Here is a 23,708-nt window from a genome sequence, read left to right as displayed (position 1 = left end):
AGTATAATGGCACTCTTTTGTTGCCTACCATGTCAGTTGTTTTAGTTTTTGCCTTGCATACAAAGAAGCACCAACTAGTTATGTAGTAACAGGCACACTGAATTAATACACAACTAATTTCTCCTTAAAATACTTTGGGCTGACTGCTAGGTCTGTATGCCAAAGAGATTTTTAAAAAAAAAAGGGAAAGGGATCTATTTGTACAAAAATTTTTATAACAGCTCTTTTTGTGGTGGCTAAGAACTGGAAATCAAAAGGATGCCTACCAATTGGCGAATGGCTGAACAAGTTGTGGTGTATGATTGTGATGAAATATTATTGTGCTATAAGAAATGACAAGCAGGATCATTTGAGAAAAACCTGGAAAGACTTACATGACCTGATGCAAAGTGAAGTGAGCAGAACCAGGATAATGTTGTACACAGTAATAGCAATATTGTACCATGAAGAACTGTGAATGACTTAGTTATTCTCAGCATTACAATGATCCAAGACAATCCCAAAGGATATGCTACTCACCTCCAAAGAAAGAACTGATATTGTCTGAATACAGACTGAAGCATACTACTTTGCTTCTTTCTTTTTTTTCTCTTTTTTCTTTCTTCCTGACTTTCATTCTTTCTTTTTTGTTGTTTGAATCCTTTTGTACAAAATGACTTAATATGGAAATGTTTTATATGATTGCACATGTACCTATGTCAGATTGCTTACTGCCTCAAGGAGAGGGGAAGGAGGAAGGAAGAGAGAGAATTTGGAACTCATAATTTAAAAAAAAATTGTTTTAACATATAATTGGGAGGAAATAAAATATTATTTTTTTAAAGAGATTATTGGTAACTTTGAAAAAAAATACTTTTGACTGGATACTTAACTAGTCATTAGGTCCTTGACCCCCCCCCCCCCCCCACAGTTCTCTAACATCTTTCCCCTATTTCCACTTCCAGATTAAGAACAACTAATCATCTTTAAAGAAAACTCTTCTGGATATGTTGTAGAAAGAAATACATAGTATAGGGAAATAAATCAGCTTTAAAAATTAGCAGTTAACAACTTTCGCTGAATTCCTAATACTATTAGCTAGTAAAAAGTTTCAATCTAATGTGACAACTAACTGAGCACATAGAAGAAGCAGGAAATAAAATTAGGTTACATTTAACAATTAATGTTTTATATGTAGGACTCCTAGAGGTGCTATGAGAATTTATGTGTTACTAGAGAGAGGCAGTTTGGCTCACTGACCTTAGCAACAGATCGTCAAATTGCTCTCCAAGGTCTGCTCTTAGGCAAGAAGTGAATTGCTCTATGATCATGTCCAAATCATTTCATTTTCTCTATGCTTCAACTTGTCCATCTGTAAAATAAAGTGAAGACACTTCTATCTTAGGGTTGTTGTGTGGCATCACTGCCATGAAAAGGATGACTGATGATGGTCAGATGGTACAGAAACCCTCCATAGCAGTTATGGTGTATAAAGTACACCATATGAATTGTATGAATTGCATGCATGCATTCACATGTCTGTACAGGCATCATACCCTTTATTTCCAGTTGATAGAGGTTATCCCAAAGTACCAAGTCCTTTAGTGCTTACTAAATGTGTCCTATTAAGTGGTCAGGGCCCAGGCCTCCCATGGTACATATGCAGAGGACATACATGCCTTCGCTCTGACCACTTCTAGGCACATGTATGCCCAGTGATAAAAAAAACTTGACACTTGGAGGTGGGCATTGCTATATCACTATAACACAGTAAAAGGAACCCTTCCCTAGAAGTTGGAAGCCCTGTCAATCAATTAACAAGCATATTAACTGCCTACATAATGCCAAGAATTCTGCTAGGAGATAAGTCTCTACCCTCAAGAAACTTACAAATAAAGGTGGGGGAAGATAACAGGTACATACAGCAGCTGGGGTAAAATAGAAAAGGCCTCATGAATTAAGCCTTGAAGGAAAACTTATTTTTGCTTGAATTTGTATTCTCACAGATTATCATAGTGTCTGATCCTTAGATAAATGTTTTACCTAATTTAATCTAACTAGGAATTCTAAAAAATGGAGGTGAGGAAGGAGAACCCACAAGGAGATGGACTGCATTACAAGGAGCAGTAAAACTAGTTTGGCTAGGCTATGTGGCTGAAGAAGGATAATAAAGAACAAGGGCCCTAGGTTCAAACACTGAAACTCAGTCACTAAGAAACTGCGGGATTTGGCAACTTTGAGTCTCAGTTATCTCAGCTGTAAAGTGAGAATGGCAGGCTAGGCAATGTGGTATAATAGAAAGTGTGTGAAATTTTGAGCCAGAGGGATTAGGTTTGAATCCTGGCTCTGCTATTTATTATGTGACTTCGAGAAGTTTCCTCAAATATAAAATGAGTCAGTTAGATTAAAAGGCCTCTATGCTCCCTTCCAGCTCTAAATCTATGACCCTATGATCCTTTGAGTCTGTAGTTTACAGAGGAATGCTTTATCATAGTTCATTTTCCCACTGTTACAAGGGAATTGCATGGCTGAAATTTAATAATCGTAATAGCTGACATTTATATATCACTTACTATGAGGCAGGCACTGTGCTAAGCACTTTACAATCATTATCTCAAATGATCCTCACAGCAACCCTGGGAGATAGATGGTGATTCCAGAAACGGTCACAGAATGGAAAAGAGAACACTTAGTTCATGCCACTCATCCCACATAAATCCCTTAGTTTGGGTTTAGTTTCCTTCCGTTCCTAAGACCCTCCCTAAGGCAGAAGTTTTTAACCTTTTTTGGGGTCATGGACTTCTCTTGCAGTCTGGTCATGGCTATGGACCACTTTGGGGTAGCTTAGAACACTGGGTTTGGAATCAGAAAGACTCATCTTCCTCAAATCCAGCCTCAGACAATTACTAGTTGTGTGACCCTGGGCAAATCACTTAATCCTGTTTGCCACAGTTTCCTCATCTGTAAAATGAGCTGGAGAAGGAAACTGCAAACCACTCCAGTATCTCTGCCAAGAAAATCCCAAATGGCAGTAAGAGTTGGACACAACTGATAAATAAAATGGACCATTTCTCATTGAAATCATATAGAGGATTTATATAGAATTGTTATCTTATACATTAAAAACATAATTTTCATATGATTACATATGAAACACTATATTGAAATAGTTTGTTATGTATCGATATATTTAAAATTTACATACATAAATTTAAACATATAAAATAAATACATACAAAACTATTTCAATATAGTAAGCTTCCTTAGTAATCCTATGTGTCTTGCAACCTTTAAAACATTCTGAGAAAGGGCGCACACACACATATATTTAAATTTAGAAGTTCAGAAGCCCTGGCCTGGGGTGACAAGGTAAAGTGTGGCACCCCGCCGGCTCTGGCACCTGGACTCCCTGGACACCTGGATGGCACCTGGAGGCGCCCGGACGAGCTGGGATTGCCAGGCTGGGCAGCCGCTGCCCGGAGAGAGTCGGACTTCGGGTCCAAACCTGCGGGGGGAGGGGGGCAGGGGGAGGAGGGAGACACCGCCCTCCCCCAGCCCCCCCCATCGCCCCCCAATCCCTCCATCCGCGGGCTCCAAGCGCCCGGGATCATTCCGGAAGCGGGTCTGCCCTGGGCTGGGGAGGGATCCCCGCGCCTCTGCTGCACACGTGGGGAGACGCCCACGCAGTCACTCGGCGTTAAAGGCAAAGGAACCGAAGCCCCCCGGGGGGGGACCTCCCTAACCCCGTGACCTGCCCGTAAGGGACCCTCCAAGGCAGTGCGCCCCCCTCCGCCTCTCACAGCCGCGCCTGGGTAGGGACTTACCGGCTGCTGGAGGTTCTCGCGATAGCGGGAGCGCTGTCCCCAGCACCTTCCCTCCTCCTAGGGCCTATCCAGTCGAAGAGGGGGCGGGGCCTCGGGTCGTGGGGGCGGGGGAGAGGGACGTTCTGCTCCAGGACGGCGAAGGAGCGGGGGTGGCTGGGAACGCGAACATCTCCCACTTCCCGCGAGAGTCGGGACCAGGAAGACGCCTGCGGAGCCGGGCCGTGGAGCAGTTGTTGCTGCCGGTTCCGCGGGAGCCGCCGCCGCTCCGTGGGGAGCTGAGGCGCAGGCGGCTAGTCCGGAGGCGGGCCCCGGCCGGAGCGGCCCTTCCGGGCCCGCGGCAGCACCGGGCGCGGTGTGTCACCGTACGGCGGGGAGGAGCCGGAGCACCTGACAGATTAAGATGGCGGCGATGTCTGCGGGAGGCGGCAGCGGCGGCGTGAACCCCTTTCTCAGCGACTCGGACGACGACGACGACGAGGTGGCGGCGGCGGCGGCGGCCGAGGAGGAGCGGCGGCCCAGCCTGCGGCTGGGTCCCGGAGGCGGCCCCGACCCCGGCTCCGGAGGCTCGCTGTCCCCGCAGGAGCCGATGGCCGGGGCGGGCGGAGGGCGGCCGGGGGTCGCCGGAGGGGAGGCGGCGGCGGCGGCGGCGGCGGCGGAGCCCCCCGCCCGCCTGTCGGTGGACGCTATCGCGGCGCAGCTGCTGCGCGATCAGTTCCTGCTGACGGCCCTGGAGCTGCACACGGAGCTGCTGGAGAGCGGCCGGGAGCTGCCGCGGCTCCGCGACTACTTCTCCAACCCCGGCAACTTCGAGCGGCAGAGCGGGACCCCGCCGGGGGTGGGAGGCCCCGGGATCCTAGGGGCAGCCGGAGCGGGGGGTGTCGGAAGCCGGGAGCCGAGTGTGATGCCGGGCGGGGGACAGCTCAGTAAGTGGTCTACACTGCCTGCCGAGCCACAGCCTGGGGTGTGGATGCGGGCTGGGGTGACAGCCGGGGTGTTGGGGTTTTGGGTGTTTTACATTTTTGTTTCTGGTGAGGGGCTGGGAAAAGGAGAGAAATTTTACTTAGACTCTTAAAGGAAACTGAAAGGTCTTGTTGAAGTTACATTTGATTTTCATATCTTGGTTTCCTTATAGGTTGGGAAAAGGAAGGAAAGGTCTAGGGAAAGCTGCCAGGTTAGCAGGTTGATTATCTAATTTAGCATGTTTATATTTTCAACCTTTGATCGTCATTTCATGAATTTCCACATCAGGAAAGAAAATGTTTTACAGAAGGAGGCTGACTGAACAACATAAAACAAAGGCGTTTGAGGCATAGAGTACTTTAAAGGCTTAGATGGTCTTTAAATGATCATCATAGTCTATATTTTTTAAAATGGGGCTTATTCTTCGTAATTGGTTTCTTTTTAAGGAAGAGCTGCCTCCACCCAATCCTGTATGTTTTATGTGAAAACACTTGGATGTTCTCAAAGTGATAAGAATTGGGAAGTTGAGCAAAGATTTTATGTGTTTGTGTGTGCTCCTACTTCTGCTCTAGGTACTGGAATGCAAAGTTGAAAGATTATATAGTTCCTGTGGGCAAGGACTTTGCACTCTAGGGGGATGGAGATAAGTAAATAAATTATTATGATGCAAGTTAGCATATGATTGTCTAGGAAAAGTCAAACAAACCTTAGAGATTCAAGGAAAGAGGAATCGCTTCTAATTACAGTCACATAGGAACTGGCACCTTAACTAAGTCATAAAGTTGAAGGAGGATCATAGGTTTTAGGATGCCATGAGGGGACCATAAAAAAATAATTTAACCCACCTTAATCTCAAATCTTAGCCAGAATGGGGCAAGAATGTGTGGAGTATCTACAGATTTGTCCTCTTTGTCTGGAACAAATGGAAGCATTAAATAAGACGACAGAGCATTTATTAAGAGCCTGTTAGGAGCTTTACAGATATCTGATAACCCTAAAAGGCAAGTGCTTTTGTTATCTCCATTTTATAGTTGAGAAAACTGAGGCAGGTAGAGGATAAGTGACTTGCCCAAGGTCACGTAGCTGTTCAGAAGCTAGATTTGAATCCAGGTCTGACTCCAGGCCCAGTGCTCTATCCACTGAGCCATCTACCTGCCTAAGGGAAGAAACAGTGATGAGTTCAATTTCTGGGAAGTGAAATCCAGTCAAGGATATAAAATTATATCTAAGACAGATCATTGTAGATATGGTTTGTATTTCCATAAATTTTTGGACAGAATTTGACTTAATCAAATTTATGCGTTAGATGATCTTGGCAGTTTGTTAAAGATGGAAACTTCAGATAGGGGAATAGGTAAGAGGCTATTAGAGTAACCCAGGGGATTGAGGACAAGGACCTGATGTAAAATTGAGGGAGGGGAAAGGAAAATACGTCTGTGCTGGATATTGCACTTAGAATCAGTAGGATTGGATTGACTGGATATGGGAGGAGACAATCAAGAATGACTCAAGTGTTTGAGCCTGGGTGACTGAGACTGGTGGTGTTTTTAAGAGAAGAGGGAAGTTAGGAGGGGGCAAATTTTGAAAGGAATATCATCAGACCAGCCAGTCATCAAGTATTTATTAGGCCCCTACTGTGTGTCAGGCGCTACCAGATACTGGTAATTCAAGTACAAAGAATGAAACAATTCCAGTTTGTCCAGAGTTTGCATTCTAGGGGGACAGAAAACAAGTATATCTTAAAATATATATAACACTTTGGGCAGGAGAGCACTAATGGTTGGTGGAAATAGGAAAGGCTTCATGCAGAAGATGGTTTTTGAGCTTCATCTTGAAGAAAAAGCTTTTGATCCAGGGGTAAGAAAGGGAGCACGTTCAAGGCATGGAAGACAGCTAATGCAGAAGCACAGGAATAGGACATGGAGTGGCATATATGAGAAATAGAATGCCCTTTTGGGTACAAGTCAAGGATACAGGAGAACAAGTTCTAACCAACTAGGTTAGAAGGAGTTTAGGACCAGGTTGTGTAGGGCTTTAACCACTGTTGGACTGGAATTTTGATAGCCTGGAGACAGAGAGAAATGAGGCTGTTATAACAATCTACGCGAGGGGGAATGAGGGGCAAGGTGGTAGCTGTGGGAATGGAGAAAAGGGATCAAACATAAGAGATGTTGTGAAAGGAGAAACTGCAAGATTTGGCGATTGATTGAGTATATGGAATGAGGAAAAGTGAGTAGGCAAGGATAATATTTGGGGTTATGATTCTGGAGTCTGGAAAGATGGTGGTGCCTATATAGAAATTGGGAAGACTGGAACAGAAGAAGGTTTAGGAGGAAAAATGAAAAGCTCATTGCCCCCGGGGGCAACACAAATATTTCAACTTTGTATTCCAGTGCCTAGGATAAAGGAGGCACTTAAAATATATATATTATTGCTCAACTTCCCAATTCTCATCACATTGAAAACAACCAAATTATTTCACACAAAGCATGATAGGATTGGATGGAGGCAACAGGGTCTCATAGTTTACTATAATTTTGGAAGCTTTGATATTAAATGTCAATAAATTCCACAATTTTTGATTAAAAAGAATCCAATTAGGAAGTTTAAAGTCCATTTTTAAAAATGAGGACTATTCTGATATTAAAAATACTGTAAGCCTCAGAAGCCTTCGTTTTATGTTGTTCAGTCAGCCATGGAATTACTTTTCCTTATCCTGCAAAACATTTTCATTCCTGATATTGAGATTCATGAAATGACAATTAATGGTTGGAAAAAAGAAAAAGAGATGTTGCATTTGAAATGTCTGGTAGACAATTGAGCAGTTGATTATTTGATACTGGAGCTCAGAAGAGATACTGGGGCTGTAGATCTGAGAGTCATCTACATAGAGATGGGAAAACCCATCTCCCGTGGCTACACCCATGGGAATTAATGATGTTACAGAAAGAGAATTTAGAGGTAAAAAGAAGAGGACCTAGGAAACGACCTTGGGGAACACCTACAATTAGGAAGTATGCTGTAGATGATGAATGAACCAGCAAGGGAGGATGAGAAAGAGTAGTCAAACAGGTAGGAGAAGAACCAAGAAAAGAGTGTTAGGAAAATCCCGAGGAAAGAGTATCAAGTTGGAGAGAATGGTCAACATTGTCAAATGCAGATTCAGAAGGATTAGCACTGAGAAAAGACCAAGATTTGACAAGAGAGCACAGGTACCTTTAGAGCAAGCAGTTTCAGTTGAGTGATGAGGTGAGCAGAAGCTAGATTGCAAAAATTTGAAGAGTGAGTGAGTAGAAAAAATGGAGGCAGCTAGTGTAGATAGCTTTTTCTAGGATTTTGGCTGAAAAAAGGAGGTAAGATGTAGCACAAGAGTTTGAGGGGATAGTCTGTCAGCTAGCATTTATTATGTTCCTGTTCCCTGCCACACATTGTGCTAAGCACTGGGGATACAAAGAAATGCAAAAGACATTTCTTCTGCTCAGCTTCCTCACAGTCTGATAGGAAAGGCAACATACAAACAATTATGTACAAACAAGATATATACAAGATAAATGGGGAAGGGGGGTAATCTCAAAGGAAAGGTATTAAGATTAAGGAGGACTAGGAAAGGCTTCTTGCAAGAATATTGGACTTGAGCTGCTTGAAGGCCAGGGAATCAGGGAAACTGATATGGGGAAGGAGAGATTTCCAGGAATGGGGGACAGCCAGTGAAAATGCTTAGTCAAAAGATTGAATGTCTTGTGCAATGAACAGCAAGGAAGACAAAGTCAAGAGTATGTGGATGGAAGTCCAGACGAAACACTTTGAAAGCCAGACAGGATTTTCTGTTTGATAGTGGCAGTAATAGGGAGCCACCAGAGTTTATTTAATAAAGGGGCATATGGTCAGACCTGCGTTTTAGGAAGATAACTTTTGACAACTGAGTAGAGAATGGACTGGAGTGGGGAGAGGCTAGAGGCAGGGAGACAAACCAGCAGGCTTTATTACAGTAGTCTAGGCATGTGGGGATAAAGGCGCTCATTAATGTGGTACCAGTATTAGAAAGAGAAAGGAGCACATATGAAAGATATTGTGGAAGTAGAAATGACACAACTTGGCAACTGATTGGATATAGGTGAGAATAAGGAGTCTTGGATGACATCTAGGATATAAATATGGGTGACTAGGAGGATGATAGGATGAGGGAGAGTTGGGAGCAGAGATCATGAGTTGTTTTTGAAGTATTGAGTTTAGATATCTACAAAGCATCTAATTTGAGATGTCCAATAGGCAATTGGGAAGATGTGATACTGGAGTTGGGAAGAGAGGTTAGAGCTAGACAAGTAGATTTGAAAATCACTTTGCGTAGAGATGATAGATGAAATGGTGGAAGCTGATGAGATCACCCAGGTAGCTACCTCTAGCTACCTCAGTTTCCTCAACTGTAAAATGAAGATAACAGTGGTCCCTACTTCACAAGGTTGTTGTAGGGATCAAATGAGATAACATTTGCAAAGTACTTATCACAGTGCCTGGCACATAGTAGGCATTTTAATAAATACTTACTCCCTTCTCTTCCCTACCTGTAGACAGTGGTAAGCCTTGCAAAGAAAAGAGCTTCCTTTGTCTGAGACTGGGGAAAAAGAGGAAAAATGATGTTTGGGGATTTTGAGATGAAAACTCTCTGTTTTCATACTCAGTTGTCCAGTCAAACTAGCCTTCTTCCTCACACATAAACACTTCCATGCTGAACTCTGGGCATTTTACAGTCTGTCCTCCTTGCCTGGAATGTATTTGCTTATCACCACTGCCTCTTTGGAATTTTTGGTTGTTTTCAAAATTCAGTTTAAGGACCTCCTCCTGTATAAGGCCTTTCCTGTTCCTCCCCTCTCCCCTGCCCCAGCTGATACGAATATCAGAATAAAACTTATTTTGATCTTCTGATTGAAAGTTACAATATCAAAGTATATCTTTTTAGTTGCTCTTTTAAAGGTACTGAAAGCCTCAAGGTAATCAACAGTCAATAAAGTACCTAAATACCTACTTTAAAATTCCAAATGCCACTAAAGCCTCACAAAACAGTACAATGAATTAACTTTCCTAACCTTTAATATATATTCCTAGAATTTAAATATTGGATTTAAAAATTGGTCAGATTTTATAATGAGGCCCTGGAAATGTCCAGATTCTTGTTTTTCTGTTTTGTTTTGTTTTTTTTATTGGAGTTACACATATGGAGACTACATGAAATAGAGGGTGATTAACAGGGGCTTGGAAATCATATTCTTAAATATAAAACTGCAATGGCATTTACTTCCAACAGGATTTCACTTATATAAATGCATTTATTTTAGTACAAATGTATGAAGACTTTCATTGAAACCGGCTTGAATAAATAAAAAGCTCTTGAAACAGAAATTTCTGACAAGTGTCTACTGTTGTAAGGCAGAGAAAAACACTTTCTTCATTTGGTTTTCTCACCAGTTTAATGCTGTGCTATTTTAAGCTCTGAGTAAGCTGGGAGAGGAGTTAAATTGATAATGAGATATTTGCATATCTCCTGATTTCTTCCAAAGGATAAGAAGACACCTTTGAAAAACCATTGTCCTGGAAAAACTGAAAAACACAAAACATTTGAGAAAGAAAAAGCAAATTATACTTTCTTCTTTAATATATTTTACTTTACATAAAAGAATCCTAATAAATGAAAATAGTAAAAATATCACATGAAAGAGCTTAATTCATTCAACAAAATGACAAACTTGGCTTCAATTATTTATCACAGGCATTTCTAAAATCTTTTAAAAAATCTGTATTGTTGTTGTTTAATCATTTCAGTCTTGTCCAACTCTTTGTGATCCTTTTTGGGGTTTTCTTGGCAGAAATACTGGAATAGTTTTCCATTTACATCTCCAGCTCATTTTACATATGGGGAAACTGAAGCAAACAGGGTTAAATGACTTGCCTAGGATCCCACAGCTGGTAAGTGTCTGAGGCCACATTTGAACTCAGACCTTCCTGACTCCAGGTCCAGTGCTCCACCTAGCAGCCCTAAAAAAAATTTTTTTTTTAAATTTGTGAGGCAATTAGGGTTAAGTGACTTGCCCAAGGTCACACACAAAATAAGTTTGTTTTTTTTACAAAAAAATTTGTATATGAATGCTGAAAAAATTAGTTTTTTTCCTGAAGCAATATTTTAAAAGTCAGTATTTTTGCTATACTGAGAAGAATAAAAAAAGTTTTTTAGCTGAAAAAGTATTTCGTAAAATTAAAGAGGAAGTGAAATACAAAGCAGTAGTCATTTCCTTAAATTAACTATGGATAATAAGGCAAGAAATCTTGATGAGCACTTAAAAAGATGTCACAGTTGTTGTTTGTCCTTCTTAGAGAGGTGGTGCCATGATATGCACGTGAACTGGATTTAAGTGAGGGAAGGCTGTGCAAAGTCATCAGCCTCCCTTTCTCCTCTGTAGCCATCTGGATACAGTGGCAAGATGCAGATTCTGGATAACTGGAGATGGCCCTGCATGCTGTGGGAGACCTTGGCCTTTTTAAGCTAAGGTCTTTAACAGGTCTTAATTTGACTGAGGCAACACCCATTCAGTGATAAAGGGTAGGTGAGAAATGAGGCTAAGAATGGCATCTGTTACCTAATCCAAAAAAAAAAAAACCAATCTGGTTGGGGAAGACTCTCAAGGTTTCTGGCCAAAATGGAAATAATTATTGTTTACATTCACTCTGAGCCAATCAGGATCCCAACCAGTGACTACAAGGGGCTTGGGCTGGGATCTGTTGTTGGCTAATCAATGAGAGCCAGAGTGATTTGAGTTTAAGCCATATTACTTAAGAAAAAAATCTAGCCTATAAGCCTCAAGATACCTTTCGAGGTTTCAGTGATCAAAATTTACATTCCTTTGGGTAAAGCTCCTGCAGGTAAGGGTATGATACCCCATGTGGACTGAGAGAAGGGGTATGGCAGTAAGTATTTATTAAGTACCTCCTGTGTTCTAGGTGCTATGCTAAATGCTGGAGATTTTAAAAAAAAAAAAAGGCAAAAGACAGACCTTGCCCTCAAGGGGTTTAAAGTCTTCACGGAGGAAGACCGCAAGCAATATGTACAAACAAGCCATATACAGGGGAAGAAGAACTCAAATGAGGGAAGGCACTCGAATTAGAGGGACCAGGAAAGGTTTCTTAGAGAAGATAGGATTTTAGCTGGGACTTGAAGGGATCCAGGGAAGCCAGAAGGCAGAGATGACGAGAAAGAGATTTCAAGGCCTAGAAAATAGGGAAAATGCCTGGTGCTGAGATGGAATGTCTTGTTTGAGTAACAACAAAGAAGCCAGTGTCACTCCTAGTGGTGATAGGGAACCACTGGAGTCTTTTCTGTAGGGGAGGTGACATGGTCAGACAGGCACTTTAGGAAAATCACTTTAGCTGAATGAAGGATAAACTGGAGGGGGAGAGACTTCTGACAGGCAGACTATCCATTTCATTCATCTGTAATATTCATCTTTTTGGTACTTAATATATTAAATGATGTTATCTGTCAAATTTTAGGTTCCTAGCTGATACTTGCTTCATACTACCAACATATATATTCAGACAGGTGCTTAACAGATACTTTTGATTATAATTGACTAGTTGAAGATGAAGTTGCAGGTAAAGTCAGAACAGGTTCCAGATCACATTCTAGTTTTATTTTTCTCCGCCATTTAAATTTTAGCTAAGATATACTGAAATACTTTTACTTCAATTTCACGAGGAGCAACTAAACTGAATGCTAACATACTTTAGTAAGGCAGCTGAAATGTCAGGGCATAAGTAACCACTTGCTGAAGCTCACTACTGTTGTCTAAAGTATGGTGGCTAGAAACTATAACATTACATACCAATTTCCCAAAGGATGAACAATATTTGATAACTTCTTAAGAAGTCTGGTTTAGTAAAGAGTTGGGACTTTGTGTGGTGGCAAAGACCTGGGAACAAAGTAAGTGTCCAACAATTGTGAAATGGCTAAACAAATTGTGGTACACAAATTGCTTGGAATAAGTGCCATAAAAATGATGAATATCAAGAATACCAGGAAAGCATGGAAAGACTTGCATGAATTTAGCAAAGTGAAATAAAGAAAGACAAGTCAATCAGCTGTCAACAAGCATTTATTAAGTGCCTGCTTTGTGTTAGGTACTATGTTTAAGCACTGGGGATAAAAAGAAAGGCTAAAAATAATCTCTGCTCCCAAGGAACTCACGTCTAATGGGCAGAGACAGTGTGAAAATAATCACGTACAAACAAGATATACAGGACAAATTGGAGATAATAAACAATGGAAGACTGTTGTATTAGTTCGTGATATGAGGTGATAAGGGTCTACACCAGAGTCAGGATATGGTCAGAGGAGAGTAGTAGGTGTATTCAAGAGAGATTATGAAGGTAGAATTAATGGAGCTTGGCAGCAGATTCGATGGGATAGGGATGGGGGTAAATGAAAATGAGGAGTCAAGAATATCTAAATTTTGAGCCTTGACTGAAAGCAGTAGTTCCCATGACAGTAATAAGGAAATTCAGGGGAAAGGGAGTTGGTAGGGAAGATAATGAGTTCAGTATTAGACATACTGAATTTAAGATGTCATCTAGTTTGAGAGGTTCACTAGGTTGTTGGATGTTAATTTGGAGGTTAGGGCTAGATAGGTTGAGCTGATAACTGAAACTGGGGGAACTGATGTCACTAAGTGAAATAATATAGGAGAAGAGAAGAATATCTTGAGGAATACCCGCGCTGGCCTGCCTTTTTCATTTTTTTAAAGCTATGATGATGTGGTACATTATTAGATCATCAAATTGTTCAGTTTTCTGGTCGTGTTTAAAGTATAGATATAGTAAGTACTTAAAATTTTAATTTGTCTGATTTTAAATTATGGACATGATAGGAGACATGTGCTAAATACTTCACAAATACTATTTCATTTGTTCCTCACATTTTACTGTTGAGAAAACTGAGGCACATCTTACTTCACAAATACTTACTCTTAAGACTAATGTTGCAGTTAGGCCGGGGAAGCTAATCTCATTGAATCAGTAGCTCATTTCAATAACTTTTTATAGTTTACAAAGACCTTTTCATGCTTTAACCAAACTCTGAGCTAAATGCCACAGGTATTATCACCATTTTACTGATGAGGCATTAGATGCCCAGAGAGGTTAAAGGATTTCCCCATAGTCACATGGTTTTCACATAGCTGAGTCTAGCATTCTTAAAACTTCTAAGTTTCAGATAAACCTAGTTGTTAATATATTGTGGAACAGATTTCTACTCTCTAGAGCTGGGGCTCTTTAACCTAAAGGTCCTAGTGTGTGGTAGGCATTGTTTCATGTCTCGTGTGCCTAGTGCCAGGATAATGCCTGGCCGATAGTAGGTAGACACTTAATAAAGGCTTGATTGATTGACTGGTAAGAAAATTGAGGCAAAAGAAGTAAAATGACCTGCCCAAGATTGTATAACACTGAGCCATGTCCTCTGATTTCAAACCCTGCCTCTAGGCCCAAAGTTGTAGCTTTTTGAGATATTTTTGGATCTTGACTCTGTCAACCAGTATATTAATTGTCTTGCCTAGCTTTTTGTTATCCTCAAATTTGATAGAATGTCATCTGTATTTTCATCCAAGCCACTGATATAAACAGTACAGTTCCAAGGACAAGGCACTCCATTAGTGACTTCCCAACAGGTTGTCACTGAACTTGGAAATTAAATGACTGTTCTTTAGGTCTAGTTAGGTCTAGTTTAACCAACTTGTAAATCCACCCAACCATCATTGCTCTTGTCTATAAGAATAGGCTAAGAGTTTCTTGAATTCCTTAGTAAAATTTAGCATTCCTGTAGTTATCAAGTCTAGCAACCCTTTCAAAAAAGGAAATGAGGCTAGTCTGGCATGACTGGTTCATAATTAAGCCTGATAGCTCTGTAATAACTACTTCCTTTTCTAGATGTTCTTTGACTATACAGTTTAGAATTTTACTAAAAAATCAACATATCCACTGCCCTTAGCAGATTTCTGCTTTATTCCTTTTTTTTAATTAGAATTATATTTACCCATCTTCAGTCTTATAATACCTTTCCCATTTTCTACTCTACTTTGAAGCTCACTGACAGTGTTTCAACAGTCATGTCTTTCAGTTCTTGAGTACTGTAGAATGTAGTTCATCTACACTTGGAGACTTGAAATCATCAAAAGCATAGAAATGCTATTTTGCTATGTCCCTACTTCTCCTAGGTAACAGTTTCCTACTTTTATTTTTTGTTATTCTATAATCAATACCATTCAATCCAAATATCATTCTCAATGGAGAAAAGAAGAACAAAATAAAAGTTCAGTAATTCTCACTTCTCTCTGCCATCCATTATTATTGTCCCATTCACTCTGAAGTATCCTGTTCGTTTTATGATCTTCCTTTCTTTTAGAATCTTTTTCTAAAGTGTTGTCCTTATCTTTCTTCTCCAGCCTCAACTCATTCCAGCCTTTTGAAACTGTCATTATTACCTTTGGTTTCTGCATCACTTTCATTTCCCCATATATCCTGTCTATATTTCCTACACAGAAAGTCATTCCTTTTAGTAAAGAATTAAAAATAAAAAGAAGGAAAAGCAGTAAAGCTAAACTAACCAACAATTCAACACTGCACTATGTGCAGTGTTTCATACATATAGTTTCCCGGTTCTGCAAAGAAAGAAGGGAGGAACATTTTCTTCTCTCGTGTACAGTGCAAAGCTTGATCATTATAATTATGAAGTATTCAGTTTTTGTTGTTGTTTTTCTTGTGTGGCATGGTTGTAGTCATTTAATGGGTTGTTTTCCTGGTTTTATCTACTTCACTTTTTAATCAATTCATATAAATATTCCCATACCTCTCTGTATTTTCTTTGTTTCCTGTGATATAATATTCCAGTACATTCATTAACCACAGTTTGGCATGCCCCAATCAATAGCCATCTTTCTACTTTGTTTCCAATTCTTTCCTGCTACACATGGTGCTGTTATCAATATTTTACATTTATGGCATATTTCATCTTTGACCTCCTTAGGGTATCAGCTTAGCAATAGGATCTCTGGGTTAAAGGGTGTGGATGTTTTAGACTCAACACTGTTCTTAAAGGACCATGCCGTACATTGTATTTATGCTTTATTTATTTATTTATGTTGCTTATTGTGCTGTTTAAGATCTAAGTTGCTAAGTGAATTCTCTGTACTTTTCATATTTTTCTTTGGAAAAAGGCCTTTTCCCCTTTTCTTCATTATCAAAATTGTTTCTCTTTGTGTCTTTTGATGTTTATCCTTGAGACTTTTCCATCCCTCCTGGACTAAATTCCACTGTACAGTTTTATTCCATTCATTGCACCTAGTCTTTCAGATCTTTTCTCCCAAAACAGGTATGTTTCAGACTGTCATCAGCTTTTCCTGATTTTCTGTGTCACAATTCCAAGATGGAGTTTTCCCCAAGCATCCAATCATCTCCATCCTAATAATTACTTCTATCTTAGTAGTGAGAATCAGATCCAAAATAGGAATCTCCTTCATTGGTCCCTCTGTCTTTTGAAGGATGAGGTTACCAAATAGGTCAAGAAATTATTAGCTACTCTTCTTTTGGTAGAGAGATAAACAGATTTCTGGTTAATTGAAGTTCGCCATCACTGCTCTGTGGTGCATCTGAAACAGGTTTATGACCTGTTTGTTGACTTTTCACATATTTTCTCTTTTTGCTCAAGTGAATTGTAAACTCATTTCTATTTCTGATGCCCTTTCTGTTGATCCTTATGCAAATCTTTCACCAAACTTCCTTCTTCTGGTTCCTGGGTTTCTTCTTAATGTACATTGCTACTTTCCTCCCTTCTTCCACCTTTTTAAAAAACCTGTCCTATTCTTTATTATTATTGTTACATTTTATTTTTAATCAGCAAGTCTGCCTTCTCGTCTTCCCACCATAACCCTTAATTGAGAAAGAAAGAAAAAAAATCCTGCAACAAATACATATAGTCAAGTAAAACAACTTTCTACGTTGGCCACATTCCCCACCCCCACCCCAAATACATGGCATTCTGTACTCTCACCCCTTTCAGGAAGTAGGTAGCATTTTTCATCATTAGTCCTCTGGAATTGTGGTTGATCATTATTCTTATCAGAGATCCTAAGTCAAAGTTGTTTGTCTCTTCAGTAGTGTTGATATTGTATAAATTGGCTCACTTTGCTTTTCATCAGTTCATAGAAGTCTTCCCAAGCTTCTGTGAAATCATCCCTTTCATTTGTAACACAATAGTATTCCATCACATTTATATACCAGACTTGTTTAGCCACTTCTCAATTAATGGGCACCCCTTTATTTTCCACTTTTTTTTTCACCACAAGAAGAGCTATAAATATTTTTTTTAAATCCTAGTTAGAATTTGTTTTACTTGGAACTAATCCTTCCCTTAATCTATTCCACCTCAAATTGCCCTTTCTCCTTTTCCCTCCTATTGAATGTCTCCATACAACTTTATGTGTGTGTGTTCATGTGTTCTTCCTTCCTTTGACCTGTTCAGATGAGAATTGTTCTTTCCTACCTTTCCAGTCTTCTGAAACTTGATTCCCCTATACACACTTTATAATCTGACTACACATAGGTCTAATTGCTTTTCCTTGAAAACGATGCTCCGTTTCCTAACTGCCTTTTCATTGACTGTCCCCCTTTTCATTGACTCTCCCTCCTCACCTCCACTTCTTACCTTTCCTGACCTCAAGCCTTCAAGACTCAGCTCAATTCCTGTCTTCTGCAAGAGGCCCTTCTCAGCTGCCCAGCTACTATTGTCTTCCCCTCTGAGATTGCTTATGTCTGTTCTGTATATATCATGTGTCTTCCTGGTTATTTGCATGGTGGCTTCCCATTTAGAATGTGAGCTCTTTAGGGATTGGGACTGTTTTTGCATTTATTTATATGCCCAGAGGTTATCACAGTGCCTGACACATAGTAAATACTTAATTAAATGCATGTTAACTGATTGTAAAAGTCACCTCATTCATCCCCATCACTTTACAGATGAGGAAACTGAGGCCCAGAGAAGTTAAATGACTTGCTCGAATCACTGGTAATAAGTGGCAGAGCTGTTCAGGTCCCTAGGCAGTTTGTTCCTTCTACCTTTATTTTAAAGATAAAACCCTTACAAGTAGATATTTACAAGATTCCAGAGGTACATTTTTTACCAATTTTTGTCAAGTGTATTACATTCCTCGTCAGCAGTCCACCATTCTAGAAAGCCATTTTTTTCTCAGACACCATTTTCTCAACCAGATGCACACCTGGAAAACCTGCCTTTCTCTTCTGAAGCCCTTGCCTCCTGTCAGCAGCAGGAATAGAAAACAACCTCTGTTCCTACAGGTTTCATCATGAGACTTAAACATTGCTATCCATCTGTGTCAGTGCAGATTCCCCCAAAAGGGATGTAACATAGATATGGTAACTATATCATCTTGAATTGTTATTCATAATTCATCATGGAAAGTTTACTTCCAAGGTGTTTTTTATATTATTAGATACACATTCATTTACTTTTGTCTTCTGTGTGGTGAGGCCCCAAATACCTTTTCTTTGCTATCTTGTGACCATAAAGTATAATATTTTTCTATAAAATATAACACATTCTATTATTACATTTATAATAATATCTCTTAAGTATGTTTTCCTTTTTTGCCTTCCTGCTGGCCTTCTGTTTAGGCCTTTAAATTGCTGTAATTCAAATAACATTCATTATGTACCTTAGAAAGCAGGCCCATATTAAATTCACAAGCTCACTGTGAACCATCTTTGAATATGTTTTCTTCCATAACTTCAGTATTGTGTTAATTGGAAAAGTAACTCAAACTGGTGGCTTGTAACATAGCTGTATATGTGAAGAATTAACATTTTTAACTCATTCTGGTATTTTAGTGAAAGAGTAATTTGTGCCAAGCACATATAATGCTCCATCATTTATTTTGGCCGGAATATGTTTGGCCACTTAGAATGTGTTTATGAGTAGATGAGATATGAATCTTAATTACAAATCAGGGATTTGTTGTAAGTATACATAGTATATATGCATTCTAATACCCGAGGCTCCTAGGGCAGGAGCCTGAGTAGTCCTCAGAATCACAAGATGTAGGCTGGAAGGGACCTGAGAGATCATCTAGTTCAGTCCCTTCATTTCACCGTTGAGGAACTTAACACTCAGAGATAAAGTGATTTGTCTTGGGATTTGAGCCCAGTAGTTCCTTTAACGTACAAATTCTATGAGTTGTTTGCTGCTTTTGTTTTTGTTTTGTTTTTTTATACCATGCTGCTTCTTACAGTAACATGGAGCACTAAAGATAGTATTATTAGATCCCATCCTCCTTCTACAAGAATAACTGTAACCCCTAGAATCACCTTCAAGCTTATGGAGTGTATTTCATCATTCTTATCTTAATTCATTTGCTGAAATTTCAAGGATTTACTAGATCTTTTATCCCTGTTGTCACCTTTTTTCCAACCCCTTTACCAGAACGCCCTTATAACTCTTTTAACCTAAAGGGTTCTGGATTCTGACAGAACCCAGGAACCTGGCAATGGCACTAAATTAGAAATTGTGGTATAGATATTACAAATTGTTCTATAGATATTACAAATCCTAGACACTAGGTTGATGTGAACTTAACAATTCCATTGTGGCCCCTAGAGAAAAAGAATATAAGGTTCAGATTTTTCTTGAATCTTTTCATCAACAGGCACAGATCAGAAACCAGCTATGCTTTTTCCTGCTTTGGGACTTCTATCCATGCCTTCCAATAGATCTTCTAACCAACATGCTGTGAGCATAGAGGAGGGGTTCCTCTACAACTCTTGCCTCTTTGCGATTACCAGTGGATCATATGGGCTAGCCATTGGTTATCCTTCACTCTTACTATACTTAATATTTTCTGTACAATGTTAGACAAAACTGCAGAAGTAGACTTGATTCTTCTTGCTCGTATATGGTCTTGTTTTACTCATATGAAAACTTGAAAAAGAAGTTCATGGCACCACTTGGTAGCAACAAAAGGAGCAGCAAATTCCAAATGGATTTAATAAGGCTTCTAAGTCACATGGCACCTATTGTAACTTGATTTTTTGTTCCCTCTGAACAGTTGAGGAGAGGAGGATATTCTGGTTGATGAGACAGTTTGGGCCACTTGCCACCAGAGCTTTCACCTACCCTATACCAGATACCAGGAAGTATCCTGGTTAAATCTACTCTGTTCCATCTTTGAGCCTGGAGAAGGTTCTTCAGGATTCATATATAGTGTCTTGATGACCTCATTTATGTCTTGATCTGAATTTGAAGAACAGTTCCCTCTATCTTGATTTTTTAAATGTTTCTAACTAGATCTAAAGCAAATAGCAAGCCTTGTGCTATAATAGTAATGCAGTAATGGAAGTTTTTGCTTACAAAAGGAAAAAGAAACTGTCAGACACTTGATATGACTATGAATTATCCACCCCAATGACTTTGCTAATATGTGTTTCTTATAAATTAGATACATTATGTTAATGGCATTAAATAAATTAGCCCTCATGTATTTTAGATAATATTAGTGCAAAAAAAAGTTTCACTAATTTGCAGCAGTATTTATGTCTTGAAAGATACATGGAAGGGGCAGCTAGTTGGTGCAGTGGATAGAGCACTGGCCCTGGATTCAGGAGGACCTGAGTTCAAATCTGGCCTCAGACACATAACACTTGTTAGCTGTGTGACCTTGGGCAAGTCACTTAACCCCGTTGCCTAACCCCCACCCCCCCAAAAAAAGAAGATACATAGAAAATCCGTTTTCATCTTCTAAATGTTTCTACTTTTACATTTTATTCTTACTGTGAGAGGTCAGGTGAGTTATAAAATAGGGAGATGTGTGCTTGTCAAAGATGTAGGCCACTGTCATTGAAGATGTCTAAAGTATATATTGATGCAAAGTATATACTGAAGAAGGATTTTACAGATGCTCCTGTTTATAGGTTATATTAAACAGAACATTACATGCCTTCTTTAAAATAGTTATGTAATTATTCAGAAAGGTTCAGCCCAAATATCTGCACAGGGGAAAAAAAGAGGAAGAGAGGAGAAGATAGAATAAGAATACTTCTTTCTAGACTGAGAATATGCACGTGACTCAGTAGCCTCAGAGCTAATCTATCTTAGAAAGTCACTGCAAATGGCAGTGAAGTGACTCCAAAATTGAATATATAGGAGAGCAGACTGAATTGCACTCAGAAAATCACACAGTGATTGTATTAATCCCAAGCTTCTCCTTAAAATAAAGGCCCATTTCTTTAATTTTAGTATTTTCCTGTTAATAATTTATGGCTGCAAGTCATGGAATATCCGTTTTTGAAGAGTTAGAACTTGCAGGTCACCTGAAGTGCAGTGGAGAGACCTATGTTAGTCACAAGAAGATTGCAACATATTACTAACTAAAAACGGCATTGACAGGTTATTTCATCAGAAAGAGGTATGTTAACTGGGAAAGGAAGTGGGCTGGTCTGTCTCCTGCTCCCCAGCATGTTGTAGATTTGTGGGAAGTCATGGAAAGGAGTCCCACAGTAGGAAAAAGTATAGTTTCTGACCTGTACATTTTGATGAAAAGATTTAAGAAAATTCTGAACCTCACATTCTTCTTCTTATGTGATAAACTTACCTTGTACCTAGTTGTACATTCAAGTATTTAGAGTGCCTAGCAATACACAGTAAATAGAATATTATGGCTGAAAGAGAACTTAGAAATTGTTTTAGTGATGAAAGATTAAATGACTTGTAACAAGGTCACAAAAATGATTAAGTATTCAATAAATATTATTCGGTTGATTAAAATTTCCACTACCTAGAAGTATGGCTATGTTAAGTTCCCTTAACTTCTCTTATAGCTTCAGTTTCCTAACATGTAAAATGAAGGGATTGACTAGATGATCTCCCAAACATGCTATGATTGAACTTCTGATACTGGAATTTCTCTGTGGTACCACAGAACCATCTTCACCTAGAACTTTTTGCTCTACCCCTGGATTTCTCACACTGGAAATACCCTCTGTCCTTCATTACCTTTATCTATTTCATTAACTAGGTCCTCCCAGAACCTTCATTTTAAGGAGGATGCCTAGGCCAGCCCTGTCTTCATTCCTCTTCAGACTTTCCTGCCTTTCTTTACATGCCCGTACTTTGCTATCCATACTCTTAGCTCTGTGTGTGTGTGTGTGTGTGTGTGTGTGTGTGTGTGTGTGTGTGTGTCCCGATAAAATATAAGCTCCTTGAGAACAATCACTTCTCTTTTCTTGCTGCTTGTATTTGTTACTGATTTGATTTGAATGGAGTTTTTCAATAATCTCTTTACTGTCTGCCCAGAAGGGGTACAGGTAAGTCAATTGTGCCAAAATGCTCCTGAGGATCTTGGGAACCCTTTCTACCACTGAACACTGAAGGAAAAGAAAGAGCATTTGGGGAGGGACAAGTTGGTAGAATGTGTTAGGATGGCATGAGCCACACCTAGGTTCGAGAGGCTAAGCACCTCCAAGGCCAAAGTCAAACCTCACAGAAGAGAGGCTTGGCAGGAAGTTGTGAATTAAGTCTGAAAGCACAGAGTATAAAACTGGGGAGAGATTAGTAAAGAACAAGGAAAATACATATTACATTGCAGGAGAAAGACTAATATAACTATTAACAGTTTGTCTCAATCAGGGAATCATCTTTAGACGACATATTTTTTGGTGGTAGTATGATAACTTCCTCACTCAGTTTCAACTGTACAGGTAGGCTCACACCTGAGTATCAAAATTAGTGCAAGTTCTCCCCATCACCCTCCATATCTCCTGCAAAGTGTTAGTGATAGGATTTCTTTTTTTTTTCAACTGATATCTTTTGTTTTATATGACTTTCATTGCCCATTCTCATATCAAAAATAGTTGTCATACCATAACTACAAATGGACCAGGCCTGTAAGAAGACCCTGCTCATGGCTGGGTTGGGCCAACATAATAAAAATGACAATAGTATCTAAGTTAATTTACAGATTTAGTGCTATAACAAACTACCAACATAAATGTACTTAAATATACACAAGTGTATATATACACATATGATATATATGTATATATATTTGAAGTAGGAATGGAAGAAGGAAGGAAAACTTCCAGATCTGAAATTATGCTATAAAGTAATATCTATCAGAGCTGTTTGGTTGGAGTTAATAATTAAAAAAACAGAACAGTAGAACAAATTAGATAAGGAACAGTCAGAAATAATTAAAATGTAAAGATCTCAAAATGGATAGGTGACCTGAATATTAAATATCATACCTTAACAAAAGAAGATAACTAGATCTGGTCCTTTTCACAACCATGGCTAAGGGGAAAATTCATAATCAAACATGGAATAAAAGCAAGCAACAAAAGTAAAATAGATAATTATGCTGAAATGAAATTGAAAAAAATTTGCATAAATGAAATAAGTGTAATTAAGATAAAAAGGGAAGCTGGTGTTTGGATAAATATTTGACCAAGCTCTTCAGAAGTTGGCCTCTGTTTTGCTAGTTTTGTTCTTTAGTGCCATTTCTACTTCCTCTGTAAGCATTTCAGGGTCTATGCTGTTAGAGTACAATTATGATGGTATATTTGATGAAGAAAACAGTTTGTCTTAATAGTTTTGGTAAATCTTTACTGTTTTTCTTGTCTTTATGAGGTAGCTATGTGATGCACTAGAGAGAGCTCTGGCCTGGTGTTGCAAAGACCTGAGTTCAAATGTGGTCTCAGACACTTACTAGCTCTGTGACCCTAAGCAAGTCACCTAACTTCTGTCTTCATCAGTTTTCCTCAACTGTAAAATGGGGATAATAATAGCACTTCATTGGGTTTTTGTGAGGATCAAATAAGATAATATTTATGAAGTACTTAGCATAG

At 39.4% G+C, this 23,708-nt stretch overlaps 2 protein-coding genes across 8 annotated transcripts in view; one reads left to right on the top strand and one right to left on the bottom strand.

Moving 5' to 3' along the window:
- PIGN (phosphatidylinositol glycan anchor biosynthesis class N) overlaps window positions 1–3,865 on the bottom strand; it is a 225,864-nt gene extending 221,999 nt beyond the window's left edge. The window contains exons 1-2 of one of the 5 annotated variants that reach the window (XM_027868736.1): window positions 3,804–3,865; window positions 1,240–1,351 (exon numbers count right to left, since the gene is read on the bottom strand). In XM_027868736.1, the coding sequence (XP_027724537.1) occupies window positions 1,240–1,310 (71 nt within the window). In that variant the 5' untranslated portion in view covers window positions 1,311–1,351; window positions 3,804–3,865. Of the gene's footprint in view, window positions 1–1,239; window positions 1,352–3,803 lie in introns of those variants that run through there. The other 4 variants (XM_027868738.1, XM_027868740.1, XM_027868739.1 and 1 more) reach the window with 4 other exon arrangements.
- A 284-nt stretch (window positions 3,866–4,149) lies between these two features.
- The window catches only part of RELCH (RAB11 binding and LisH domain, coiled-coil and HEAT repeat containing), a 133,004-nt gene continuing 113,445 nt past the window's right edge, over window positions 4,150–23,708 (top strand). For 2 of the 3 annotated variants that reach the window (XM_027868831.1, XM_027868830.1), the window contains exon 1: window positions 4,154–4,726. In XM_027868831.1, the coding sequence (XP_027724632.1) occupies window positions 4,204–4,726 (523 nt within the window). In that variant the 5' untranslated portion in view covers window positions 4,154–4,203. Of the gene's footprint in view, window positions 4,727–23,708 lie in introns of all 3 variants that reach the window. The other variant, XM_027868832.1, reaches the window with a different exon arrangement.

This window comes from Vombatus ursinus, unplaced genomic scaffold, assembly GCF_900497805.2.
Source record: "Vombatus ursinus unplaced genomic scaffold, bare-nosed wombat genome assembly UNPS02014791.1, whole genome shotgun sequence".
NCBI lineage: Eukaryota > Metazoa > Chordata > Mammalia > Diprotodontia > Vombatidae > Vombatus > Vombatus ursinus.
The sequence above is the reverse complement of the archived record's forward strand: the minus strand, read 5'-3'. Positions and strand labels throughout refer to the sequence as shown.